We start from the raw sequence: 21,394 nt of genomic DNA, 5'->3' as shown, positions 1-21,394 counted from the left end.
CCCCCCCCCCCCCCCCTCTCTCTCTCTCTCTCTCTCTCTCTCAATAGAAGAGGCAAAACCCAAGAAGCTAATTTATGTTCAACCCATCAATTGAAATAGCAAATGAAACATAATGGAAAGAATATTCACTTACTATCATATCCGGTAAGGGAATCTTTACTTTTGAGAGCATGATTTCACAGTTATATGCTCTCCGTAGGTCAATCTGACAAAATGAAATAGAACCACATCACAAATTTGACCCCAAAAAAAGCCAAATAAAAACAAGAAAATGACCAAATGCTCCTTGCAAACCACCTCCCTTCCTTGAACTCCATCAACCAAAATCATGAGAAGGAAATATGAAACATAAAAGAATGACGCTAAGGATGAATAAGAACGAATGAAAAATGACTAACCAGTTGCACTTTTTCAGGTTTGTTGATGTTGGAAGCACGTCGTCCTCCACTTTTGCTGCCACTTCCATCAGATGCAGAGGCTGCTGAGAATAGACTTTCAAGTTCAGAGATGTCTATTTCTGGGGCCCTGTAAGACCATCACTTGGAATGAGAATAATAGGAAAACCCTTGCAACTCAATAATAGTAAGACAGCCAAGATGATACGAGTAAAAATAGAAAATAAGGGACAAATACACAATAGAGAACCTCAAATAAGTTCAAAATAAAAGTCCACAAACAAAGCTTTTTTTATTTATTTAGGAAATTAATGGATCAAAGCATAAAAACAAACCTTTATTTATTAATTAATTAATTATTATTATTATTATTATTATTATTTGCAGGGATCAAATTAAGAAAACTTTGGATATTGAATAAAGTACATGCTCTACAATCTAAAATACCAATGTGGAACTTCCAATCAGTAGAAAACTCAAAAAGTTCATGCTTGGTGTGTACCTTGATTGATTCTCCTGCTTTTGTGAGTCAGCCCATAAACTCCCTTGCATTGCTCGAGTAACTTTTACCCAGTGCAATGGTTTCAAAGTGGTTTTCTTTGGAGCATTTACAGCTCCCGTAGCAACTCGACCACTTCCTTGAGTTGTTGATCCTGGAGAAGATTTCCCCCTTCCATCAGGAGGGGGTGGTACATTTGACCGTGTTGATCCGGGCAGAGGGGGTGGCATTGGTGTAGCACCACGACTTGTCGGAGGATTAGAACTAAACACCTTTGTTGGTGGAGGAGGTGGAGGAGGCCTAGTTGGTTTAGTACCCTGACTTGGTGGCTCAACACCAGGAGGTTTTGGTGGTGGAGGAGGTGGAACTGGTGTCATGCCACGATTTGATTCTGGAAGAGGAGGTGGGGTTGGAGGAGCACTAGAAGACTTTGGAATAGGTGGTGGAGGTGGAGGTGGAGGAGCACTAGAACATTTCAAAATTGGAGGCGGAGGAGGAGGTGGAGGAGCACTAGAACATTTTGGAATTAGAGGTGGAGGTGGAGGTGGAGGCGGGGGAGCACCAAAAGAATTCGGAACTGGAGGTGGAGTGGGAGGTGGAGGAGCACTAGAAGATTTTTCAACAAAAGCAGGAGGTGGCAGTGGAACACCAGTTGTTTTTGGGAGGGGAGGGGGAGGTGGAGGTGGGGGTGGAGGAGCACTAGAGGATTTATGAACAAGTGAAAGCGAAGGAGAGGGTATCCCATGCACTGTTATGGACGTGGAGTCAAAACTCATGGAAGTTTCTACATGAGGTTTATTATGAGATGAAGAAAAAGGTTGTGGTGGGGGTGGCGGTGGCGGAGGAGGAATCACTTTAACAGTGGGTGTCATCTTGTTCGAGACAAGTTCCCCACTAACATCGGTAGATGGTACATTAGGAGGCAACAGTTGTGATGGCATTAAAGAACTTATAGGAGGGGGTGAGGAGCTATGAGAAGATAATGGAGGTGATGAAGACGGTAGAGATTCTTTATTTAAAAAGACCTCATCCTGACATTCATCAAAAGTTTGAGGAGACTCTGATGAAACATTCACTTCAGTAGCACCGATCTTGCCAGACAATAATTCAGAAGAACGTACCAGAGCTGGAATTGTAAAATTGGCAGAAGCTAAATCAACGAAGGACTTTGTCATACTATCGAATACTTCATCTGAACTGTCAGCAGTGCTAGACGTATTATTTTCCTCTTCAGAATCCACGGGCGAGGAATATGAACTTGCTTTAGTTTGCCATCCTGACAATTCTTTCACGTCACTCAAGGCAGAAAGATTTTTCAGTAGCCACAAGGCAACATCATCATTGGTATCCATCCAATCCACACCACTAAAAAGTTCTTGAACCCTGGAAAAAGCTTCAATTGGTAATCCACCTTTCTCTTCGCCATTCAAAATTGTGGTTGGAGCCCTTGGAGGGGAAATGCATTCTACCTCCCCAAACAAAACCTAATTTAAAAAGTAATTAATTAGATGGACAGCTACAGATAAAAAAAAGAGACATCATTAAATCAGAGTTATTAAGATGTTTATCTCTTATGGTAATAAATAGTAAAAAGCAAGACATCAATTAATGAGATTCTCCAAATGACTTAAAATACAACCTCAGCTCGAAAGCCTTTTGGATAGCGTTCCTTTGAATCCCAAAGAATGTCCAAATTTTCAGAAGTTAGTATCAGTATGTTTGATCGAATAAATGCTGTGTTGAACATTATACGAAACATCATAACTTCCCTTTCTGGTTCTGGTTCCAAATGTGAACACTCCAACACTACATCTCCTTGAACCAAACACTGCACATCTATTTTAATCACATCAGAGTCTACCTGCAATCAAAACTTCCATCGAAGCATAGTTAACACATCTAAAAATATGAAGTCGTGGTCTACAAAATAAATGTAGAAATTCAGTCTATCAAGCTTTAACCTGGCGGTAATGACGGAGGACCCTATTTTTCTTGGGCATGGAAAAAATCATTTGTGTGGAAAGCCCACCCTTACTGAAAAGATTTCTCCCAAAGATACGAATAACTGGTCTGCAGCCATTCTGAGAATCAAAACCTGGAACACCACGAAGAATTACACAATCTAAAGAGAGTGCTCGCTCAGGTGGTGGCCACTCAGAGACTATATTTCTCCTTGCAACATATTGCAAGTAGCGGAGCTGAGATGGAAATGGATTTAATGGTGACAAGAGCTGCAAAAACCCCTTGGGAGCTTCTCGATGTACAATTTCAAGAGTTTTCCTCTCACCACTGTGCAATTTTCTATAAATCAAAAAGCTAGCTAAAAGGTATGCTAAGAGTGGCCAACCTCCCCTCTCACAGTGGAGAAGAATGATATTTTGTTGATTACCAAGCAGAAGCCAACTTTCACAAACACGTAGGAAGTGCTGTATTAAAGACAATGGAAGAAGAGGGCACCCTTCATATTGTCGAGGATAATCCATCACAGAGACATCATATTCGCACAACATTTCTGCAAATTGGCTCATTTTCTCTCCTTCACGAAAATTAAATGCAAGGAAGGAGGAGTCTGGGAATTCTTCATGTAATTCGTTTATGATTTCATGCAGATATATTTGGTACATACCATCGGGCAATACATCAGTGGAAAAGCACGAATCGAAAACTGCACGGATTCATGGAATTGACAACCGAATGAGAACATATTAAGCCAATTTCATAATGAGAAATATCGCACAGAAAAAGAAAATGAAATAAAGTCACAAATTGAGAATTGCAATAAAGGTTTCACTTACTGTATACTCGCTCAACAAATTCGAGCAACCCATCTGGGGGTCTTCTGTAAAAGAATCTACTGAGGAGGGACATTTTGGTTTAATATAATTTACCCGCGAGCATACGCCACAGAGCTAAAGGCTGCGAAAGGAGCAACTTAAATCATCAATCGTTAGACAACTTTCTTTAAATGCATCCATATAAGCAAGTTAAAGGCAAACATTCCCTAGTACAATTCTCCATCATCTTTCATTTATCTTCGATACTTCTCAACAAATTTACCACTGAGAGACGAGAAATGTACGAATCTAAGCCTACATACAAACTACGCACTCAATGGAGGTAGATAACATATTATTAATTTCTCAATTCCGAAACAAGAAAGAGATCACACATCGTTACAATGAGAACGAACTATCACTCCACTTCAGTTCCAGAAAAGACATACGTGTCAATGGGAAGGAGAAATAGGAAGAAAGGCAGCATAGAATGTTCCTATATCGAACGAAACGCAGAAAATGAAACCAAAATCAAAGAACAGGAACAAAAAATTGAGGAAATTAGAGATGTGAAGAACGAAACCTGGAGCGAGCGGTGGAACACGGAGGAAATTGGAGAGGGAGAATTGGGAATTTTGGAGAATTTGAAAGTAGAGAGGACCCCACGCCGCCACAGCGAAACTCCAGCTTTGTAGTCGACTCCAATTTATAGTTCCCTCTTCCCTCTTCCTCTTCCTTCGATTTCTCTCTCTTGTTGCTAACTTTCTCAATTATAGAAACTATTCGCGCGTTTTGTTTTAATACTATTTATCCATTTTTTAACTTCAAAAATAGTTAAATTTTGGCTTAAAAATCTTAAATTTTTCTTTAAATAATATATCAAATTTAAAAAGTTTTATAAAAATCCTTTTTACCTTAGAAAATTTGATAAATATTTTTTAATTTTGTTTTTTTGGATGGATGCATTTTAATGAATTTTGTAATATTAAATTAATTTTTAATTACCTTGGTAAAACATCATTTAATGAATTTTGTAATATTAAATTAAATTAAGATCATTTCATTACCTTAAAACCGTGCTATGGTAAAACATCATTTAATGAATTTCGTAATATTAATTAAAAATTTTATTTCCATAAATTGATCTATACCCATTAAAAAAATTAGAATATAAAAAATCATTACCAAGTAAATAGAAAACATTTTAACGGATTTATTTCTTACTATTATATAAATAATATATATACACACATGTAGGTATTTTTTGAAACATGCTTCGAGGCGGTACGACGTCGTTTCATGGGTATGCGTGCAAGTCACGTGTTTGGGAGCGGGAAGAAAATAATTAAAATATATATATATAGAAAAAGGGACGTGGCTTGGAAGCTTCTTCCATCCCACGCGCTCTCTTGGAGAGTGAGAAATTTATTTGTACCAATTTTTAATTAAAAAAAGAAATAAAAGATTTAGTGAATGTTAGACGTCGGTTTGCCGGTTTCATAGTGTGAACAAAAACATGGAGGGTCTAACCACTGCATTTATCCACGTCAGTTTTGACCGTTGAAATTTGTCAATTTTTTTTATTTATTCAAAGAATATTACAAATAAAAGGATTTTAAAAAGTCATTGTAAATTATGAGAAATTTACGGGATGTAATCAAATATTTAAAATTTAAAATTAAAGAGGATATTCCGAAGCAAATTATGTGTAAATTAGGTAAAATATATATATATATTTAATTGCATTTTTTCAGTGTCGGCGAGAGGAAAAAAAGAAAAAAAAAATTGCAGAGAGGATTTCATTGAGGGAGGGGGGAAATAATAATAATAATAATAATAATAATAAAACATGGGAAGAAGAAAATGTTGGATAAAAGAACATTAATTAAAAATCAATGCTGCAGTCAATGTCACCGACGAAACTTTGTTTAAATCAACATTTTAGCATCCTCCACATGGAAGGCTTTTTATTATTATTATTTATTTATTATTATTTTATTTTATTTATTCTTATTATTTTGCTTTTTTTTTTATTATTTAAATTTGGTAAATTTTTAATTATTAATATGATCTATTTGGTGGACAAATATAAATTCTTAAAATTTTATTCATTTGTTCGTCGCCAATCCAACTAACTCAAAAAGTCTCTCGACTAATATAAACCTCTAATTTTATCTATAATATTATTGATTTTATCTCAAACATTATTGTAAGATTGAAAAGAGAGGCAATTACCTAATAAAAAAACTCAAATGTCTAAGTTTCATAAAGGGGACAAAAACTCAAGTCAACATTTTAAATTGGACCCTTAGAATTTATATTTAAAAGAATTTTATTTATGATAAAAACAAAATAGAGATTTTGTTAGGTAAAATAACTAACTCAATAAATTATTTTGAAAATATAAAAACTATTTACAAATAGAATCCTCAAAATTTAATCATGGTTTCAATAACAATTTTTAATATGTAAAGTCAAAATTCAAATACATTAAAATATACAGATGTGAAAATCCTAAAGTACCCCTAAGAAATACGTGTATTACATTACAATTATGTATAGAAACAACTTTATGTGAAATCATAGTTATACCTCGTACCCTGCAATACATAATTATGGCTCATTATTTTATTCCATCACGTAATCATTACCTGAAAACTAGGTTATAATATTCTATGAATGTCACAAATATAAGATTTTCATGCAAATTTTTTTAAAAAACTATCTACAAATTTGTTTAATTGCCACTAGACAGTTTCTGTTAACAAATTAATTAAAAGATAAAAAAAGAAAAAAAATGTGTCAGAGTGTGGTGCAGTTGTGTACTTTACACATTAGAATGTAATAAATTAATTAATAGAGGCTACAAATTCTGAGACACTAATAAATCACATATTTTATTTGGATTTTTTTATAATATATATATATATAATGGGCATTTTAGTCATTTACTTTGAGATTCTTTTTAAAATTTAATTTAAACTCCTAAAATATTTACCATTCGTATAATTATTTTCTATTTGTTTAGAAAATTAAGATTGGAAACAGACTTATTGAGGAGGAATAAGGGTTTGGACAGGCTTCATTGTCACTAGTAATGTTGTCTCCAAATTTATAGATGAAAATAAAAGCTACCCTAAATATTCAAATAAGCATGTCAAAATGAAAAAAAAAAAAGAAAAAGAAAAAAGAGATGTGCACTTAATAATAATTTAAAGTATTTTTTTAATACTTTTGTCAAAAAGAGTGCAATTTATTTTAAAATTGAAACAATATATTTTTTTTTCCGTTTCTCATTCTCTTCTGAAAAAAGAGATTGGTTCACACTTTTTTAAAAGCAGACCACGACAAGATTGTTAGACGATTCCCTAAATTAGATTATAAATCCATGACTATTCCCTAAATTAACCGATGTGGGACTTTCATCATCCAACACCTCCCCCTTAATCGAGGCTTGACTCCTTTGGAGTCAAGGAGTCTTAGTCATTTTTGACTTCCTTCGTACCTTCAAGGAGGCTTGACTCCTTTTTGGAGTTCCCTAAATTAACCCAACACCTCCCCTCACACCTCCCCTTAATCGAGGCTTGACTCCTTTGGAGTCAAGGAGTCTTAGTCATTTTTGACTTTGCCAATCTATTGACACGGCTAAGTTTAGGGCATGGTCAAGGAGTCTTAGTCATTTTTGACTTCCTTCGTACCTTCAAGGAGGCTTGACTCCTTTTTGGAGTTCCCTAAATTAACCCAACACCTCCCCTCACACCTCCCCTTAATCGAGGCTTGACTCCTTTGGAGTCAAGGAGTCTTAGTCATTTTTGACTTTGCCAATCTATTGACACGGCTAAGTTTAGGGCATGGCCCTGATACCAATGGAGTTAGTATTCCTCACTTATAAACCCATGATCATTCCCTAAATTAGCCGATGTGGGACTTTCATCATCCAACAAAGATTAACTACTAGAACAGGTAAAAAAATAATTAAAAAAAAAACTATGGAAATGGGAAATATGAACTCTCCCTTGTACGATGGATTGTTACTGACTACAAAAATTACAAAATAGCAATTCATCTTATAAGACAAAAGCCTTGGGTTTTGGCAAAATAATAATAATAATAAAAGAATTAGATTGAAAACAAGTCAAGTATGTTTAATCAATAAAAAAGTTCAAATTTTAAAATGTTTAATGGGTTCAAAATCTATATTTTTAGATAACCAATTAAACGAACCCTAAGATATCAAAAAATTTATAGAATTAAAAAAAAAAAAAAACGCTAATGACTTCAATTCCTTTTTTATTCTAGCAACCAAAAAAATAAGAAACTTTATGGACAATAGGCATTTAGAAAAATAAAACATATAGTAAATAAATAAAATAGATAAAGAAATAGTGAGTTATTTTGTATCTATATAGCCTGCAGTTTTTGATATTTCATCATGAATTAGCTATTAATCAATCTCTACATATATATACTAAGTTTTACCTATAAAACATTCTTAAAAAATGGACACGAGGGACCGTAAATTTTACGGCGTATCTATCCTTCTGTAAGAACTATTTAATTATTAATTGTGTAGGTACCCATACATCCTTAATTCGACCTCTACTGCCAGGAAAACCAATGGGAAAATAGATTTAAAGAAGTGAATGAAGATACAGACACCCCGTTGAGAGGAAGGAAGGGACGTGGAAGTGGGGACGGGCGAGGAGCTGACTTATTTAAAGCTTCACCTCCATGGACAGGGAGAAACACACACAGATACACACTCCTCTCTCTCACTTGCTGGTACAGTCCCCCTTTCTTTCTCTGGGGACAGTGAAACCAGAGAGAGATTTGGGCCTCTTCTGTTCGCTCCCAGGTTTGGGTGAAGGCTTAACACACTCAAAAGGTGAACTCTTTCTTTCAGTTTCAGGTTAAAGCTCAGATCTCTCTCTTGTTTCCCTTTCTCTGGACAGCATTCTGTCTATTCTCTTCTTAAACCCTTCGTCTCATCTTGTTCTCTCTCTAAGTTTTGTCACATTTATCTCTTTGAAGCTCTCTAGTGTGTCCTAGAAAATGGCCTTTCCATTCTATTTTCTTCCACAACAGATCTGACCATCGACGCTTCCTTCACCGTTCTTTTCTATTCTTCCTATTTTTAGATTTTTTTTTTTTTTTTTACCCGTGTGTCTTAATTTTGACTATTTTTTTAAAAACTCTTCTGGGTATTTTCCTCTTCTTTAACATTGTTGATTGATCTTGGGGGAATTACAGATACTTTCTCTCGTCCATTTCTTTTGGTTTTGTTATTTTTGAGCAAATACTTGGCTGATTTGCTTCATGTTCTGAGAAGCTCTAGTTCCTTTTATTTTTCTTTGTTAAAAAAAAAAAAAAAAAGAAGAAAGAAAAAGAAAAAAGAAATCACCATCTTGACATTGGCAAATCAAAGGGGAAGGGGGGAGGCAATTCAATTGGTTTTCAATTTCTCTTATTGATACTTGGATTCAAGGGGTGGGTTTCCTTTGTGTGTTTGGGGGCCCAACACCATGTGTGAAAATTCCAATCAAGGGGGGGGCAAAAGAAAGTGGAAATTGTCGGTTGTTGTCGGATGTTAATTTTACAGCTGCACTTTACATTCTTTCATGTTCTTCATTTCACAATTTGATTTCCTTAGCTTTTTTCTTTAATGTTCCCTTATCTGAAGATATGATTTCAAGATTAAACTAACTGGATCTGTTGTTTTCTCCATATTTTCAGATTGTAACTTGTAAGGGTAGCTTTTGCTTTCTGTTGAGTGTTTTAGCTGTTTGTAGATTCAATGGATTTGTTTCAGGCTTAAGTTTTTTGGATGTATTTTCTAGCAAGGAAGTCGAAATTCTGTTTAGTTTCTGTTCTTAAGAATATGTTAAACATTTCAAAGCTAATCAATAGATGTAAGCATTAATATAACTCAGATAACAAATAATGAATGCATGATATAGACAGTGACTAATATTCTGGCCCCTTGAATTTTTTGCAGGGTGTTGGTTGTTAATAGGGAATCATGATGTATAGAGATGGGAAGCTAGGACATAAGCAAGACAAGAATGCAAGAGTCCTCCCTATGACAATTCTGTTGTTTGTGTTGTGTGGATTCTCATTCTATCTAGGTGGAATCTTTTGTTCTGAGAAAGAGGGAGTCAATGTCAATACAGCCATGGACATTGAAAACTTAGTCACCCCATCGAGGGACACGGTCGTGTCCCCTCTCCAACTTAAACCTGTTGTCTTTCAGGAATGCAGCAAGGAGTACCAAGATTACACTCCTTGCACAGATCCAAGGGTATATCCCTTTTTAACATTTTTGGTGCTTACATAATTTTCATATCTAGAAATATCAGTAATCTGATTTGCACTTGTGAGAGCAGAAATGGAAGAAGTATGGTTTTTATCGGCTTACTTTCATGGAACGACATTGTCCACCCGTGTTCGAAAGAAAGGAATGCTTAATTCCACCACCAGATGGGTATAAACCACCAATTAGATGGCCAAAAAGCAAGGATGAGTGCTGGTACAGGTAATATGTTTTTTTTTCTCATGAAGTTCTTTTTGCAGAGGACATCTTCTCCCTTATATAGATTTTGAACTTCCATCTCTTCTAAGTTTTAACTAATTTCATGTTAACTGGACTTTAGGAACGTACCATATGATTGGATCAATAAACAGAAATCTAATCAAAATTGGCTGAGGAAAGAAGGTGAAAAGTTCCTCTTTCCTGGTGGGGGAACCATGTTTCCAAATGGTGTTAGTGCATACGTCGATCTGATGCAAGATCTTATACCAGAAATGAAGGATGGAACTATTCGAACAGCCATTGATACTGGCTGCGGGGTAGGTTCTACTTTCATTTCCATCTTGTGGTTTCTTGTCATCTTTGCATTTAGAGGAAACTTTAACTGTTTACTTCAAAAAAAAATTCTAGCTTCAATTGATTATTTTCCATGGTCACCTAAGGATCATATTCTAAATTTTATCAATGAGAGGCACAAAAAGTTTTGAACCCTAAGATGAATCACATTCTCTAGGTTGCAAGTTGGGGAGGAGATCTACTAGACCGTGGAATTTTAACAGTTTCTCTTGCACCAAGAGATAACCATGAAGCTCAAGTCCAATTTGCATTGGAACGTGGAATTCCAGCAATACTTGGCATCATATCGACACAACGACTTCCATTCCCATCAAGCTCCTTTGATATGGCTCATTGCTCAAGATGCCTTATCCCATGGACTGAATTTGGTAAATTTCTGTTTTTTTCAAATAATTGAATCATGCCTAATTTCTTATAAGAACAAAGAGTTATTGCCTAACTGGGTTTTACCTATCATTAGAAACTCATTGAACATAGATTATGATAATGTTTTACCACTATATTCAATCGAGTAATTGGATAGCTCGATTGTTATGTTTTTTCTCAAATTTCTGATTATCACACTCTGTTTTCAGGTGGGATTTACTTGCTAGAAATCAACAGAATCCTTCGTCCTGGAGGCCTTTGGGTCCTGTCTGGTCCCCCAGTCAACTATGAAAACCGTTGGAGAGGATGGAATACAACTGTAGAAGAACAAAGATCAGACTATGAAAAATTGCAGGAACTCCTAACTTCAATGTGCTTTACCCTTTACAACAAAAAAGACGATATTGCCGTTTGGCAGAAATCTACTGATCCTAATTGCTTCGACAAGATAGCTGCTGATGCTTACCCTCCTAAGTGTGACGACAGCCTTGAACCAGATTCAGCATGGTACAGTCCATTGCGTACTTGTGTCGTTTCTCCCGACCCAAAACTGAAGAGAACAAGTTTGATGGCTATCCCCAAATGGCCAGATCGTTTGCACACCTCACCCGAACGAGTTTCAGATGTTTATGGTGGCAGTTCTGGCACTTTCAAGCACGATGATAGTAAATGGATGGTCCGAGCCAAACATTACAAGAAATTGCTTCCTGCAATTGGGACTGAAAAGATCAGAAATGTTATGGATATGAATACAGTTTATGGAGGTTTTGCTGCTGCTATTATTGATGATCCCTTGTGGGTAATGAATGTGGTTTCTTCCTACGCTGCTAATACTCTTCCTGTGGTCTATGATCGTGGCCTTATTGGAACTTATCATGACTGGTAAAACCAAAGCAACACTTCTTTTCCTGCATACTTTTTGGTTGGTCTTCATAGACTTACACGAGTGAAACTTTTGGTTACCTTGCAATGGCTAATTTGGCAGGTGTGAAGCATTTTCAACGTATCCTCGGACTTATGACCTGCTCCATCTTGATGGGCTTTTCACTGCAGAAGGCCATAGGTAATAAAAGTTGATGTGCTTTGAAATCTTTTTCGTTAAATGGATGATTGTAAAGGTAGTCCAATTAAGGGAGTTTCTAATCATTTGGAATTCCTGGCAGATGTGAGATGAAGTATGTGCTTTTGGAGATGGATCGAATCCTGCGTCCTAATGGGTATGCGATTATTCGTGAGTCAAGATACTACGTAGATGCAGTAGCCTCAATGGCTAAAGGGATGAGATGGGGATGTCGTAAAGAAGAAACCGAATACAGTACTGAAAAAGAGAAGATGTTAATTTGCCATAAAAAACTCTGGTATTCTTCTAGCCGGAAATCAAGATGACAGGAGTAATAGAAGCTGACCAAATCGAGGTACTTACGCTTAGAGAATCAAAGAGAAGAAAGTTCAATAGAAGCACAATGAGATTAGTTTATTCTTACAAAATACTGGGAAAAGTACGATCTTTCGCCTCTTCGTCGATTGAAGAATCGGGTACCAAATAACGTGGTTATATTTATTTTACAGGGCCTCTTTCATATAGCTATTTTCTTTAGTAAGGGGGCAAATTGTGCGTCATTTTCCAACTTTTCCTATGCATCTTTTTCTGGTCAATACTACTTTTTGTCGTCTACATTGAAGTAATTGTTGGGCTGCTGAGCTTGAAGGGTTCAAACCGCAGGCCCATTCTTGTGATTTGGCTTTTAATTGTTGTTTTTGTTTTTGTTATTTTTAAATATAATCATTTCCTTGTGTATAGCCGAAGAGAAGTAAACGGATGCAATACAAATTATCTAATATCTCTGAATAACAGGACATTCCAATTAGAATAATCGAACTAAGTTGGCTTAACTTTGGCCATTTTGATACGTTTTGGTTAGGTGGGCAAGTGCATCCGAATTGAGCTGAGCCAACTTGCTTACATTCGACTTTCACTGAACATCGGTGAAGGTACAAGTGTTGGGATGGTCATGAAAGAGAGAGGAGGCTGGAAGGAGAGGTATAATTGAATTCACATGGGTCAATGGTCTATTAGGTCTGCCCCAGCAAGTGGGTCATTGAGGCTAAAGATTCAGCATCAAATGTTAAGGTCGTAAACTATAGCAAGAGAGGCTTTTTATTTGATGAACTGGGAAGTTATTAGCAAGATAACCAAATCATGTGACCATTAGTCCACGACAACCAAACCATTTTCAACTGCTTCGGAAGTAAACTAGAAAATGAAATTCTTACAGGTAGAGCTAGCTACGGAAGTAAGGGATAATTTTTGAATAAAATGAAAAAAAAAAGAAAAAGAAAACAATTTCAATCAAGAGGGATACCAGAGGACGATTTGTCCAAATGTCAGAAATCAAGAATATGTAGGATTTGCACACGATAAAATTGGCATATTTTTATATAAGCCTATTGAACCACAAATATATACAGTGAACATACTTGAGTGAAGATATGCTCGAGAACCAGATGACGTCGCGTATAGTTATTGATCTGAAAATTTAAAATGTAACAATAATATTAGAGGTTAGTTTATACTACCAAGTGAAGATATTAGTAATGTTTATTTGTCTAAAAACTATAACATGTAATGAATAGAATTATTGGAATTCAAGAGACATCGTCGAATCACTTGGCTAATTCAACAAATATACTAGTTACAACATAAACAGATTTTCGAAAGCTTCTAAACTACACTGATTGAGAATCGCGCGGAGAAGAAAATGCTTTGGTTCTTACGACAAAATAATCCACTTTACCTTATATGAACTTATGGACAGATATACAGAAGAAAACGACCAAACAAATTTCATCAATGTAACTTTTAAGAAATATATTTGCTTCCGGAAAAAAGGCACTTCTAAGATATTAGAGCCACAAACTATATTAGTTAATTTCAATAAGAACAACATGCTTTGATCGGTGAAAAGCAAGGAAATGAGGAAACGAACCATCATTTGTCATCTAGTGCCTGTTCTTACTTTGTGATGTTGCCATTCTGAACATGTTGTACTTATGTTAGATTAGTAGACTCACCAACGTCACCATAAAGCTGCTGCCAATTGGTAGTGATTAGGTAGACGGGATCCCAAAACGGCTGCGAAGAGCATCAGTTGATCTCTCAAAGGACTGCGAGACTTCAGTTATGGATGTTTTGCAATCTGCCAATGCGAAAGTGAAAAGACAGTTCCAAATATCAAATAGCAGTGATAAAACTAAAATAATGAGAATATATCAATTACACCAACTCCATATCATTTTGATGTCTAAGCGTTCTATGAATATATTGATCAGTGCTTGTGAAGGTTTTAGAAAAAGGATATCAGAACCTTCTTATTGTCGGATTCTATTTTTATAACAATCCGAAATTTGTTTCATAAATTTAAATTTCTTTCATGTGTTCCGACTTCTTAAGTAGTATTTGACAGACATATATAAATATAAAAAAGTAAATATAGTTCCATGTAAATATTCTAAAATAAACTCTCAAATTGTACAATATGCCATTTTCAGCAGAACATCTATATTGATTGAGATAATCTTGGAGCAATTCGTAGTTAATTATTATTGTTGCAAGTTTGACGTACCCCGATATGTACTATCCTGTTCATGTGCCAAAAACTCTTCATATGAAGCCTAGAGGACAATGAAGCAGAGTGAGCTTTTTTTGGCACAGAAAAAATAACAATCATGGAAACATTGGTGCAGGTTGGATTTTTTGATTGAGGCACCTTCATTGCTTCCTGACTTTCATAAATTCTTTGAGACATCTTCTTGTACTCCTCTGCTTCATCCATCATTTTCTGGCATGCTTGACTTTGAATCTGTTAAATTAAATGACATGACAATCCAAGATCAATTTCTTATTTATCCTTCCCGCGACAAATGAAGATTCATACAGAAATCAAGAAAATGCATCTATCCAAGATAAAATTTCAGTGATAGCGACGAGTACTTTATTCGTGTATCCTAGCTTGTCCATACAAAGACGACTTAAACATAAAACCTGTATTATGTTTATTAAAGATCGATTGAAACTATGCATGTCGAGCCACTGTATATCGATAATCCAAGACTTCAATGGTCAGCGAGAGTGTTCTAAATTTCAACAAGGTGATAGAAATTATCAGTTCAATCTTTCTATCTTTTAAACCAAAATTCTCAAGTACAGACCTCTACATTCAACTTCGAGTTTTAGACTAAAACTGTGTTTATAGAGCTTAAAAGTATGGTTATGAAGGTATGAAATAGATAGCGGTTTATATAGCTACAGTATTACGTGTTTAAGCACAATATGAAAGCAGAGCTTTATAGTGTTCTCTTCTGCCTAATTTTCACTACTGCCCGATGGAATCTTCCGTATTGGAACGGTGAATGCAAGTTGGCAGCGACATTTTTTTTTTAAAACTAATTTCAATAGGATTGAACTATAATAACTGCCTCTGACCTAACTCATGTTCTTTAACCACAGCGAAAGCTTGAGTTATGGATTCTAATCAGCGGAAATCGCATGAAAAAGAAAAAGTCTATATATGTGTGTGTGTGTGTGTGTGTGCAGCAGTTCGCAGTCATCGTCAAAATCATCAAACAGAGAGAAAGATACCTTGAATCGCTTTTGGAGGCGCGAGTTTGAGGATTCAAGGTCTTCAACGATTTGTGAGTGAGAGTGATCAAAGAGGCGCTTGAGATCGTGTAACTGTGAAGACGCAAGATCCTTGAGATCAGATATAGTACTCAAGCTCGAAATATTTCGAGAAGACGACTTAAAGAGACCAGCGGCGACTCTGTTTTTCGCAGTGTTGGTATTCTCCGGTGACGGAAACTTGCTTACGTTGCCGTTAATTTTTCTGCTGAAGATCGCTGACTTTGGAGAATCGGTGGCCGAAGGAGGCGTTAACGGCGGCGTTTCCAGAAGCTCCGCTGCTAAGGACCGGCGAGTTCGATCCCCGTTCTTTCCCATCTTCTTGGCTCAATTTCGCTTCCTTGCTCCAAACCGTTATAGCTTAATTTTGCGGGAATATTTATACGCAAATACATTTCCCTCGCTTTTATTTATTTATTTTCAAATTGTTGCAAATCCTGGTCGATAACTACATTATAGTTTAATTTATTGATATTTTCCAGATTTAATTTAATATTATTAAGATTTTTTTTTTTTAAATTCTAACGTAAAATTTGACATTTTACCCATATACATTATAATCATATGATATATATATATATATATATATATATATATATATATATATATATATATATATAATATAAGATAAATAAGGAATTAAATAATAAAGGAAAATATTCATCAACTATAAATTTTGATTTTTTTTTCTCCTTATAATTAAAATAGGTATAAAAACTATATTACACAAATAAAGGAAAAGTTGAAGGTGAATTTGTATTTCCTTACAAATATAATATTATTTTTTTAAAAAAAGAAGCAGATGACTGAATTTAACACCTTTTCGCCTACGGGGCGTTTTATCTATTTCGGACCAACCCGCTCCCGCCATTCACAGGGCGATTTTTGCAGCGGCGAAGAAGAATCACAGCAACCGAGTATAGAAGGATTGCATTCTTATGGTGTGCGAATTCTTATTTTAATTCATCGTTTATCTTGTTTTTGGTTTATTCTGCTGCAATTTTGTCTGTAGGTTTAAGTAGTTAGTTTGAGTGGCTCTTATTGCTCGAATTTTCTGCGTCATAGATTGGTTTTTTCCTTTTTTTTTTGCTGTTTTATTGATGATTTGTTGTTTGTTTGTTTAAAAATGGCGGAATGAAGTGAGAAATAGTGTTTTGAAAGAGAGTAGGGATGTTTTATTTCGGGATAATGGATTTCATGTAGCTAGATTGAAAGGTCTCCTGCTGATTTGAAACATTTTGCTGTGACGGAACTGTAAATGTTGGAATTAGACGTATGTTAAGCTGTTGCCTGTTGTTGAAAATCCGGACTAATTGTTGATCGTGAAGCACCAAATTGAAATCATAATATTTGAGATGGCGTGTATTAATCTCCTCGTATTCTCCAATTTCCTGATAGCGGAATTCGTAGTGACATTAAAGTAACAAGGAAGGCATAATAATAGGAACTAGTTCATCCTAGTTGAGATGTGCAACGCTTTCTTCCCCAATGTTGTTGGATTTATCCCTTTTGGCGCGGGGAGTGAGATGCGGTCCGACAAAAGCTGGTTAGAAATTTAATCAGGCTGACTAAATTGCTTCAGCCAGGTTCAATTATGGGCTGTTGCTACTTTAATGCTTGGAGCAGTCATTTCTTTCTGTTGATTTATACATGCATTTTCGTAGTTCTTCACAGTTGGGAACTGTACAGGTTTATAAAAGATTAAGCCTTATTCATTAAAAAATCTCATTTTCCCTTTTGGTTCTTCTATTAAAAAACGCATCACATATGTACTTTCTTCAACGTAATACATAGTTGTTGACTATTCAGTAATGAAACAAGTTGTAAACTCCTATGGTATTCTTTTCTTGTGAATATACTGAATACTGGTGAAATTTTGTCAAAATATCCAAGTTGAAGCTGATTTAGGTCATGTATAAGGATTTGGTTGTGTTTAATAGTTTTACTTTTTGACAACTTATATTGAAGTAGCTCTTTGTCTACAAAATTTCCATATTTTCATCTATACACCAGATAGCGTTGAAAATAGCATGGGTGAAGTTCTCAGAACACAAAGACATACATCTCTTTATTTTCTATATTCTTTACTATGGAGGAAGCATAGAACTTTTTATAATTGTGTCATTCAAATACACTGATTGGGTCTGTAAAAGAACATTTGATGATACCATGAGTCCTTTAATGTCTTCAACTAGGTATACATGATTATAAAAGGCTTATTCAGGAGATACGAAAGATGGAATCCCGTACATCCAACTCTCGGGGCATTTTGGGGGATGGGAATAGGCATGGGTTGTGGTGTTGGATGGGGTCCTGGTTTTGGACCTGAAGTAGTTGGTTATGTTGGTGCTGGATGTGGTCTCGGATTTTGTGTGGGATTCACTGCTGCAGGTCTTGGCATTGGTCTTCCAGCAAATGCGCTTTATCATGTTGCTTACAATGGTACACGATCCTGGCATTTTGTTGTTATACTCCATTATTCTTTAAACACTATTAATACTAAAATGCTTATTTCATGGAATACTCGTGTCGATGCTGCTAAAGAGATTGTTTGACTATTGACTAGCTTCCCAATCGAGCCTTTACTGAAACAGTTGATGGGTTTACTAATTTACAGTTGCCCTGGCCACAAGAAGTGGAGCAGTGGAATTAGTCCAATCCAACAGTCTTCGATCCACAACTTTTTCTGTTTCTAATGGATGGAACGACTTTACACAGCATATATTTGGGCTACAAAGAGAAGCAAGTAGACGATTAACAAACATCAAGCTGGAGTGCTTGGACAAAAAGATTAATTTACCTGATAAGAAGATCTTACCAGCCATTCCTACTAAGTCTATTTGTGAAACTGTAGGAACATTAGGTCATCGGCTTTCTCACATTCACAAAGGTAATCCAATATTTTCTCTTTTTGCGTCTTCAACAGGTTGAGAAAATTACTAACCTGCTAGGAATTTGATTGTTTTCAATTGGAATGGAATAATGTTTTACCAGAATTCTTCATTGTTTTTCTTATCTGAATTCCTTCTCTCATTTTGGTGAGTGTTGATATTTTAGTTCTCTTCACAATCCAATGTTTCAGTTGAGGCATGATACGAGCTGGTCAAATTGTATCCATTTTATAGTATGATAGTAAGATGGAATAGCTTTTTCATTGATACGGAGTGAACCTGCTGTAAACTTTACCAGCCTAGGTCAGTCAGACGACCTTTAATTTAAAGTTCATTCATACATTTGTAAAGGTGGATCATAAATATAAAAGAGTCTGAAAGTAAATAAAAAAAAAAGTTGGCCATTTGGGAATGAACAAGATCAATAGTGACTTAAGGAAAAAAAAGAAAAAAAGAAAAAAAAAGAGATCAATAGTGACTTCAGAAAAAGGAAAAGCTGGGTCTGGAATTCAAGGGCAGGGTCTAGATACATTGCTGTCGTACGTCCATGTTTCGGGAGCAATACATTCAGGTATTTCACCGTATCAGTAAGCTTAACCAAGCTGAGATCCATGCTTTATTCTAGGCATTTTCCTCAGGACATTCAGGTGGTTCCATTTCAATTGTACTTAAAGCTTGAAATTCCCAGTAGAATGTTTGGCCTTCATTCATACGTACTTACCCTAGGAAAGGTAGAAACGAAATTAACCACCCCGCAGTAGATTAGTGGGAAGGGGAATGTCATACTTGTATGTGGGAGTGTGTGTGCTTATTATTGCTGGAAGGAGAGTAGGGGAGGACATGTCTTCTGTGTATGGAACAATAGTCTCTTGGGAGAGTTCACTAGACCCCTAAAATAGACTGGAGTATTCTTTTTTTTGCAAGTTCTTGTGTTGTCTTGTTATTTTGAAAGTGTATTCAAAGGAAAGTAAGGACGTTCCCTTATATAGAAGTGATTGAAACACTTATGTGATCGAGGACCTCAATAGGAAAATTTTACCAAGTCCTAAACTAGTTTCAGAAAATGATGATTTGGAGAGTCCCCAAACTCAACCTTGAACCTTACCTTTCCGCATCAGTCCATGCTCTCTCTGTATTTATTATCCCTTAACACAAATCTCTAATTCTAATGAAGTTAGTTCACCTTATGATTGTCCCATTCCCTCTCCGAACCAACTTCCAGCGCTCTTCGTTTTCATACTCAAGTCCTTGCAGTGCCTTTAGTTTCTGTCCTCGTTCTCTTTTAGCATAAGTAAACGTAATCATGTCTCACTCTGGAATTGGTATACTGGCGTATTCTTACAATTACCAGCCTTACACTTCTAACATCGACCTACTTTCTTGGATAATTACTTTCTTTGATGGTGCCTTTGGCTTTGCCATTCAATATTCTATGTTCTTAGTCTGAAGATGTTCAATGAAAAGAACTCGCAAATTACCTGCCTTGTACATCTTGGTTCATGCTAATTACTTTCTTGGTTCGTTCCTCTGGCTTTGTCCATCAATATTATATGCTAGTGTACTAAAATGACACACCTCAATAGAAGGACAATCATCCTATGTAATCTGTGTATCTTATTCATTTTCTATTTACTTAATCTTATTCCTTTTCTTCAATCACTACCTGGATATCCTTATTTTTAGTCTCGATGATTGTGCAATACTGTAATGTAGCACTTCCCCTTAAATTGCAATTTCTTCATGTTATTCTGAAGTTCTTTGTTCTTTCCATAATAACTTAATGCTACAGAATAGTTGTAACTCGTGAAAGCTGTCTCTCTTGCAGGTTCAAAAGGTTAACATCTTGAGCACTGAGCTATTGCTATACTGATTTGCTGTACATAGCTAGCTTCAGTTACCTAAAGTAAGAGTGAGTAAATATTCAGCATTTTATTTTTACCCGTTATGCTCCTCTTCTTTCTTGGCTTCTGCTGGTAACTGTTTAGGCATATTTCTTTATACTCTTTTTTGCTCTTAATAAAGTATTTTAGGATCTTCTTTCAGTCAGATTTAGAGTGTAAGCAGCTCCATTTAGACGTCGAATCAATCTCGTGGTTCAAGTCGATTGGATCTGTTTTGTCTTTCCTTTTACTTGTTTTTTTCTCTTAATAAAGTATTTAGGGTCTAATTTCAGTCAGATTTGGAGTGTAAGCAGCTCCGTTTAGATGTCGAGGCAATCTCGTGGTTCGACTCGATTTGATCTGATTTGTCTTTTGTTTTACTCTCTTTTTTTTTTTTTTTTAATCTTAATAAAGTATTAAGGGTCTAATTTCAGTCTGATTTGGAGTGTAAGCAGCTCCATTTAGATGTCGAATCAATCTTGTGGTTCGACTCGATTTGATCGGTTTTGTCCTTCCTTTTATGTTTGGGCTTATGTCTAAAAGTTCCAGTAACTAGTTTATACTCATCAAATTAATGACTCAATGAAAATGGTTAAAATACGTACTCTCGATCAAGAAGTTGGAAATTTGAATTGCGAAGTTTGAATCTTGTAGCGAAAGATGCCATTTAAGAAATTATTTAAATTTGTTTTAGAACTCTCAACCACTCACTCCAATTAATGTATTTTGAGAGATTCCTAACAGAATTCAAGGGGAATACAAATCCTGATGTGCTTGAATTTCATGCATCATTTTATTCTGCTTCATACTAACGCTGTCTAAGAATCAAACCGATCTTCGAAATTGGCTTTGATCTGTCCAGATTGAGGCCATTATGTGTCGCTCTGCAATTTATGCCTTTTATTTTATTTTAATATAAATCTGATTATTAAAATTGAAAATGTTAAAATATCAAAAACGAAACTTGAAAAATGTACGTATCCTAGTCAATTTTGTTAATTTTTTTTAAACAACTTTACTTTCCAATA

At 35.5% G+C, this 21,394-nt stretch overlaps 4 protein-coding genes across 12 annotated transcripts in view; 2 read left to right on the top strand and 2 right to left on the bottom strand.

The window, feature by feature from the left end:
• The window catches only part of LOC111491031 (formin-like protein 14), an 11,336-nt gene extending 6,921 nt beyond the window's left edge, over window positions 1-4,415 (bottom strand). For 3 of the 5 annotated variants that reach the window (XM_023139756.1, XM_023139753.1, XM_023139758.1), the window contains exons 1-8: window positions 4,252-4,415; window positions 4,118-4,164; window positions 3,690-3,810; window positions 2,856-3,559; window positions 2,534-2,755; window positions 898-2,378; window positions 399-525; window positions 134-205 (exon numbers count right to left, since the gene is read on the bottom strand). In XM_023139756.1, the coding sequence (XP_022995524.1) occupies window positions 134-205; window positions 399-525; window positions 898-2,378; window positions 2,534-2,755; window positions 2,856-3,559; window positions 3,690-3,762 (2,679 nt within the window). In that variant the 5' untranslated portion in view covers window positions 3,763-3,810; window positions 4,118-4,164; window positions 4,252-4,415. Of the gene's footprint in view, window positions 1-133; window positions 206-398; window positions 526-897; window positions 2,379-2,533; window positions 2,756-2,855; window positions 3,560-3,689; window positions 3,826-4,117; window positions 4,165-4,251 lie in introns of all 5 variants that reach the window. The other 2 variants (XM_023139755.1, XM_023139757.1) reach the window with 2 other exon arrangements.
• Window positions 4,416-8,318: 3,903 nt separating this feature from the next.
• Window positions 8,319-12,717, top strand: LOC111491107 (probable methyltransferase PMT21). 5 transcript variants are annotated; one of them, XM_023139860.1, is made up of 8 exons: window positions 8,321-8,577; window positions 9,664-9,966; window positions 10,052-10,200; window positions 10,319-10,514; window positions 10,709-10,919; window positions 11,127-11,799; window positions 11,903-11,980; window positions 12,081-12,717. In XM_023139860.1, the coding sequence occupies exons 2-8, from the start codon at window positions 9,688-9,690 to the stop codon at window positions 12,301-12,303; spliced, it is 1,809 nt and encodes a 602-aa protein (XP_022995628.1). In that variant the 5' UTR covers window positions 8,321-8,577; window positions 9,664-9,687; the 3' UTR covers window positions 12,304-12,717. The 5 variants fall into 5 exon arrangements, with proteins under 5 accessions (XP_022995631.1, XP_022995628.1, XP_022995627.1 ...); XM_023139859.1 differs by having other exon boundaries at window positions 8,322-8,553; XM_023139862.1 differs by lacking the exon at window positions 8,321-8,577 and adding an exon at window positions 9,093-9,237.
• Window positions 12,718-13,767: 1,050 nt separating this feature from the next.
• On the bottom strand, window positions 13,768-15,929 carry LOC111491109. Its single transcript, XM_023139865.1, has 4 exons — window positions 15,557-15,929; window positions 14,685-14,777; window positions 14,541-14,589; window positions 13,768-14,114 (listed from the first exon to the last, which is right to left on the bottom strand). Exons 1-4 carry the CDS (start codon window positions 15,911-15,913, stop codon window positions 14,026-14,028), a joined length of 588 nt encoding a protein of 195 aa, XP_022995633.1. The 5' UTR covers window positions 15,914-15,929; the 3' UTR covers window positions 13,768-14,025.
• Window positions 15,930-16,421: 492 nt separating this feature from the next.
• Window positions 16,422-20,662, top strand: LOC111491110 (cadmium-induced protein AS8). Its single transcript, XM_023139866.1, has 4 exons — window positions 16,422-16,536; window positions 17,791-18,037; window positions 18,213-18,485; window positions 20,312-20,662. Exons 1-4 carry the CDS (start codon window positions 16,534-16,536, stop codon window positions 20,323-20,325), a joined length of 537 nt encoding a protein of 178 aa, XP_022995634.1. The 5' UTR covers window positions 16,422-16,533; the 3' UTR covers window positions 20,326-20,662.
• The last annotated feature ends 732 nt before the right edge of the window (window positions 20,663-21,394 follow it).

The sequence above is a fragment of the Cucurbita maxima genome, unplaced genomic scaffold (genome assembly GCF_002738345.1).
Source record: "Cucurbita maxima cultivar Rimu unplaced genomic scaffold, Cmax_1.0 Cma_Scf00016, whole genome shotgun sequence".
NCBI classification, from domain to species: domain Eukaryota; kingdom Viridiplantae; phylum Streptophyta; class Magnoliopsida; order Cucurbitales; family Cucurbitaceae; genus Cucurbita; species Cucurbita maxima.
Note: the sequence above shows the minus strand (reverse complement) of the source record. Positions and strands in the feature narration are given on the sequence as shown.

Coding starts and splice junctions, on each gene's coding strand:
- LOC111491107 (XM_023139860.1), top strand. CDS start 9,688: ATGATGTATAGAGATGGGAAGCTAGGACATAAGCAAGACAAGAATGCA. Junction 10,515..10,708: donor CCATTGATACTGGCTGCGGG/GTAGGTTCTACT, acceptor CACATTCTCTAG/GTTGCAAGTTGGGGAGGAGA. Junction 10,920..11,126: donor TATCCCATGGACTGAATTTG/GTAAATTTCTGT, acceptor CTCTGTTTTCAG/GTGGGATTTACTTGCTAGAA.
- LOC111491109 (XM_023139865.1), bottom strand. CDS start 15,913: ATGGGAAAGAACGGGGATCGAACTCGCCGGTCCTTAGCAGCGGAGCTT. Junction 14,778..15,556: donor GCCTCCAAAAGCGATTCAAG/GTATCTTTCTCT, acceptor TTAATTTAACAG/ATTCAAAGTCAAGCATGCCA. Junction 14,115..14,540: donor ACAGGATAGTACATATCGGG/GTACGTCAAACT, acceptor TCGCATTGGCAG/ATTGCAAAACATCCATAACT.
- LOC111491110 (XM_023139866.1), top strand. Junction 18,038..18,212: donor TTATCATGTTGCTTACAATG/GTACACGATCCT, acceptor ACTAATTTACAG/TTGCCCTGGCCACAAGAAGT.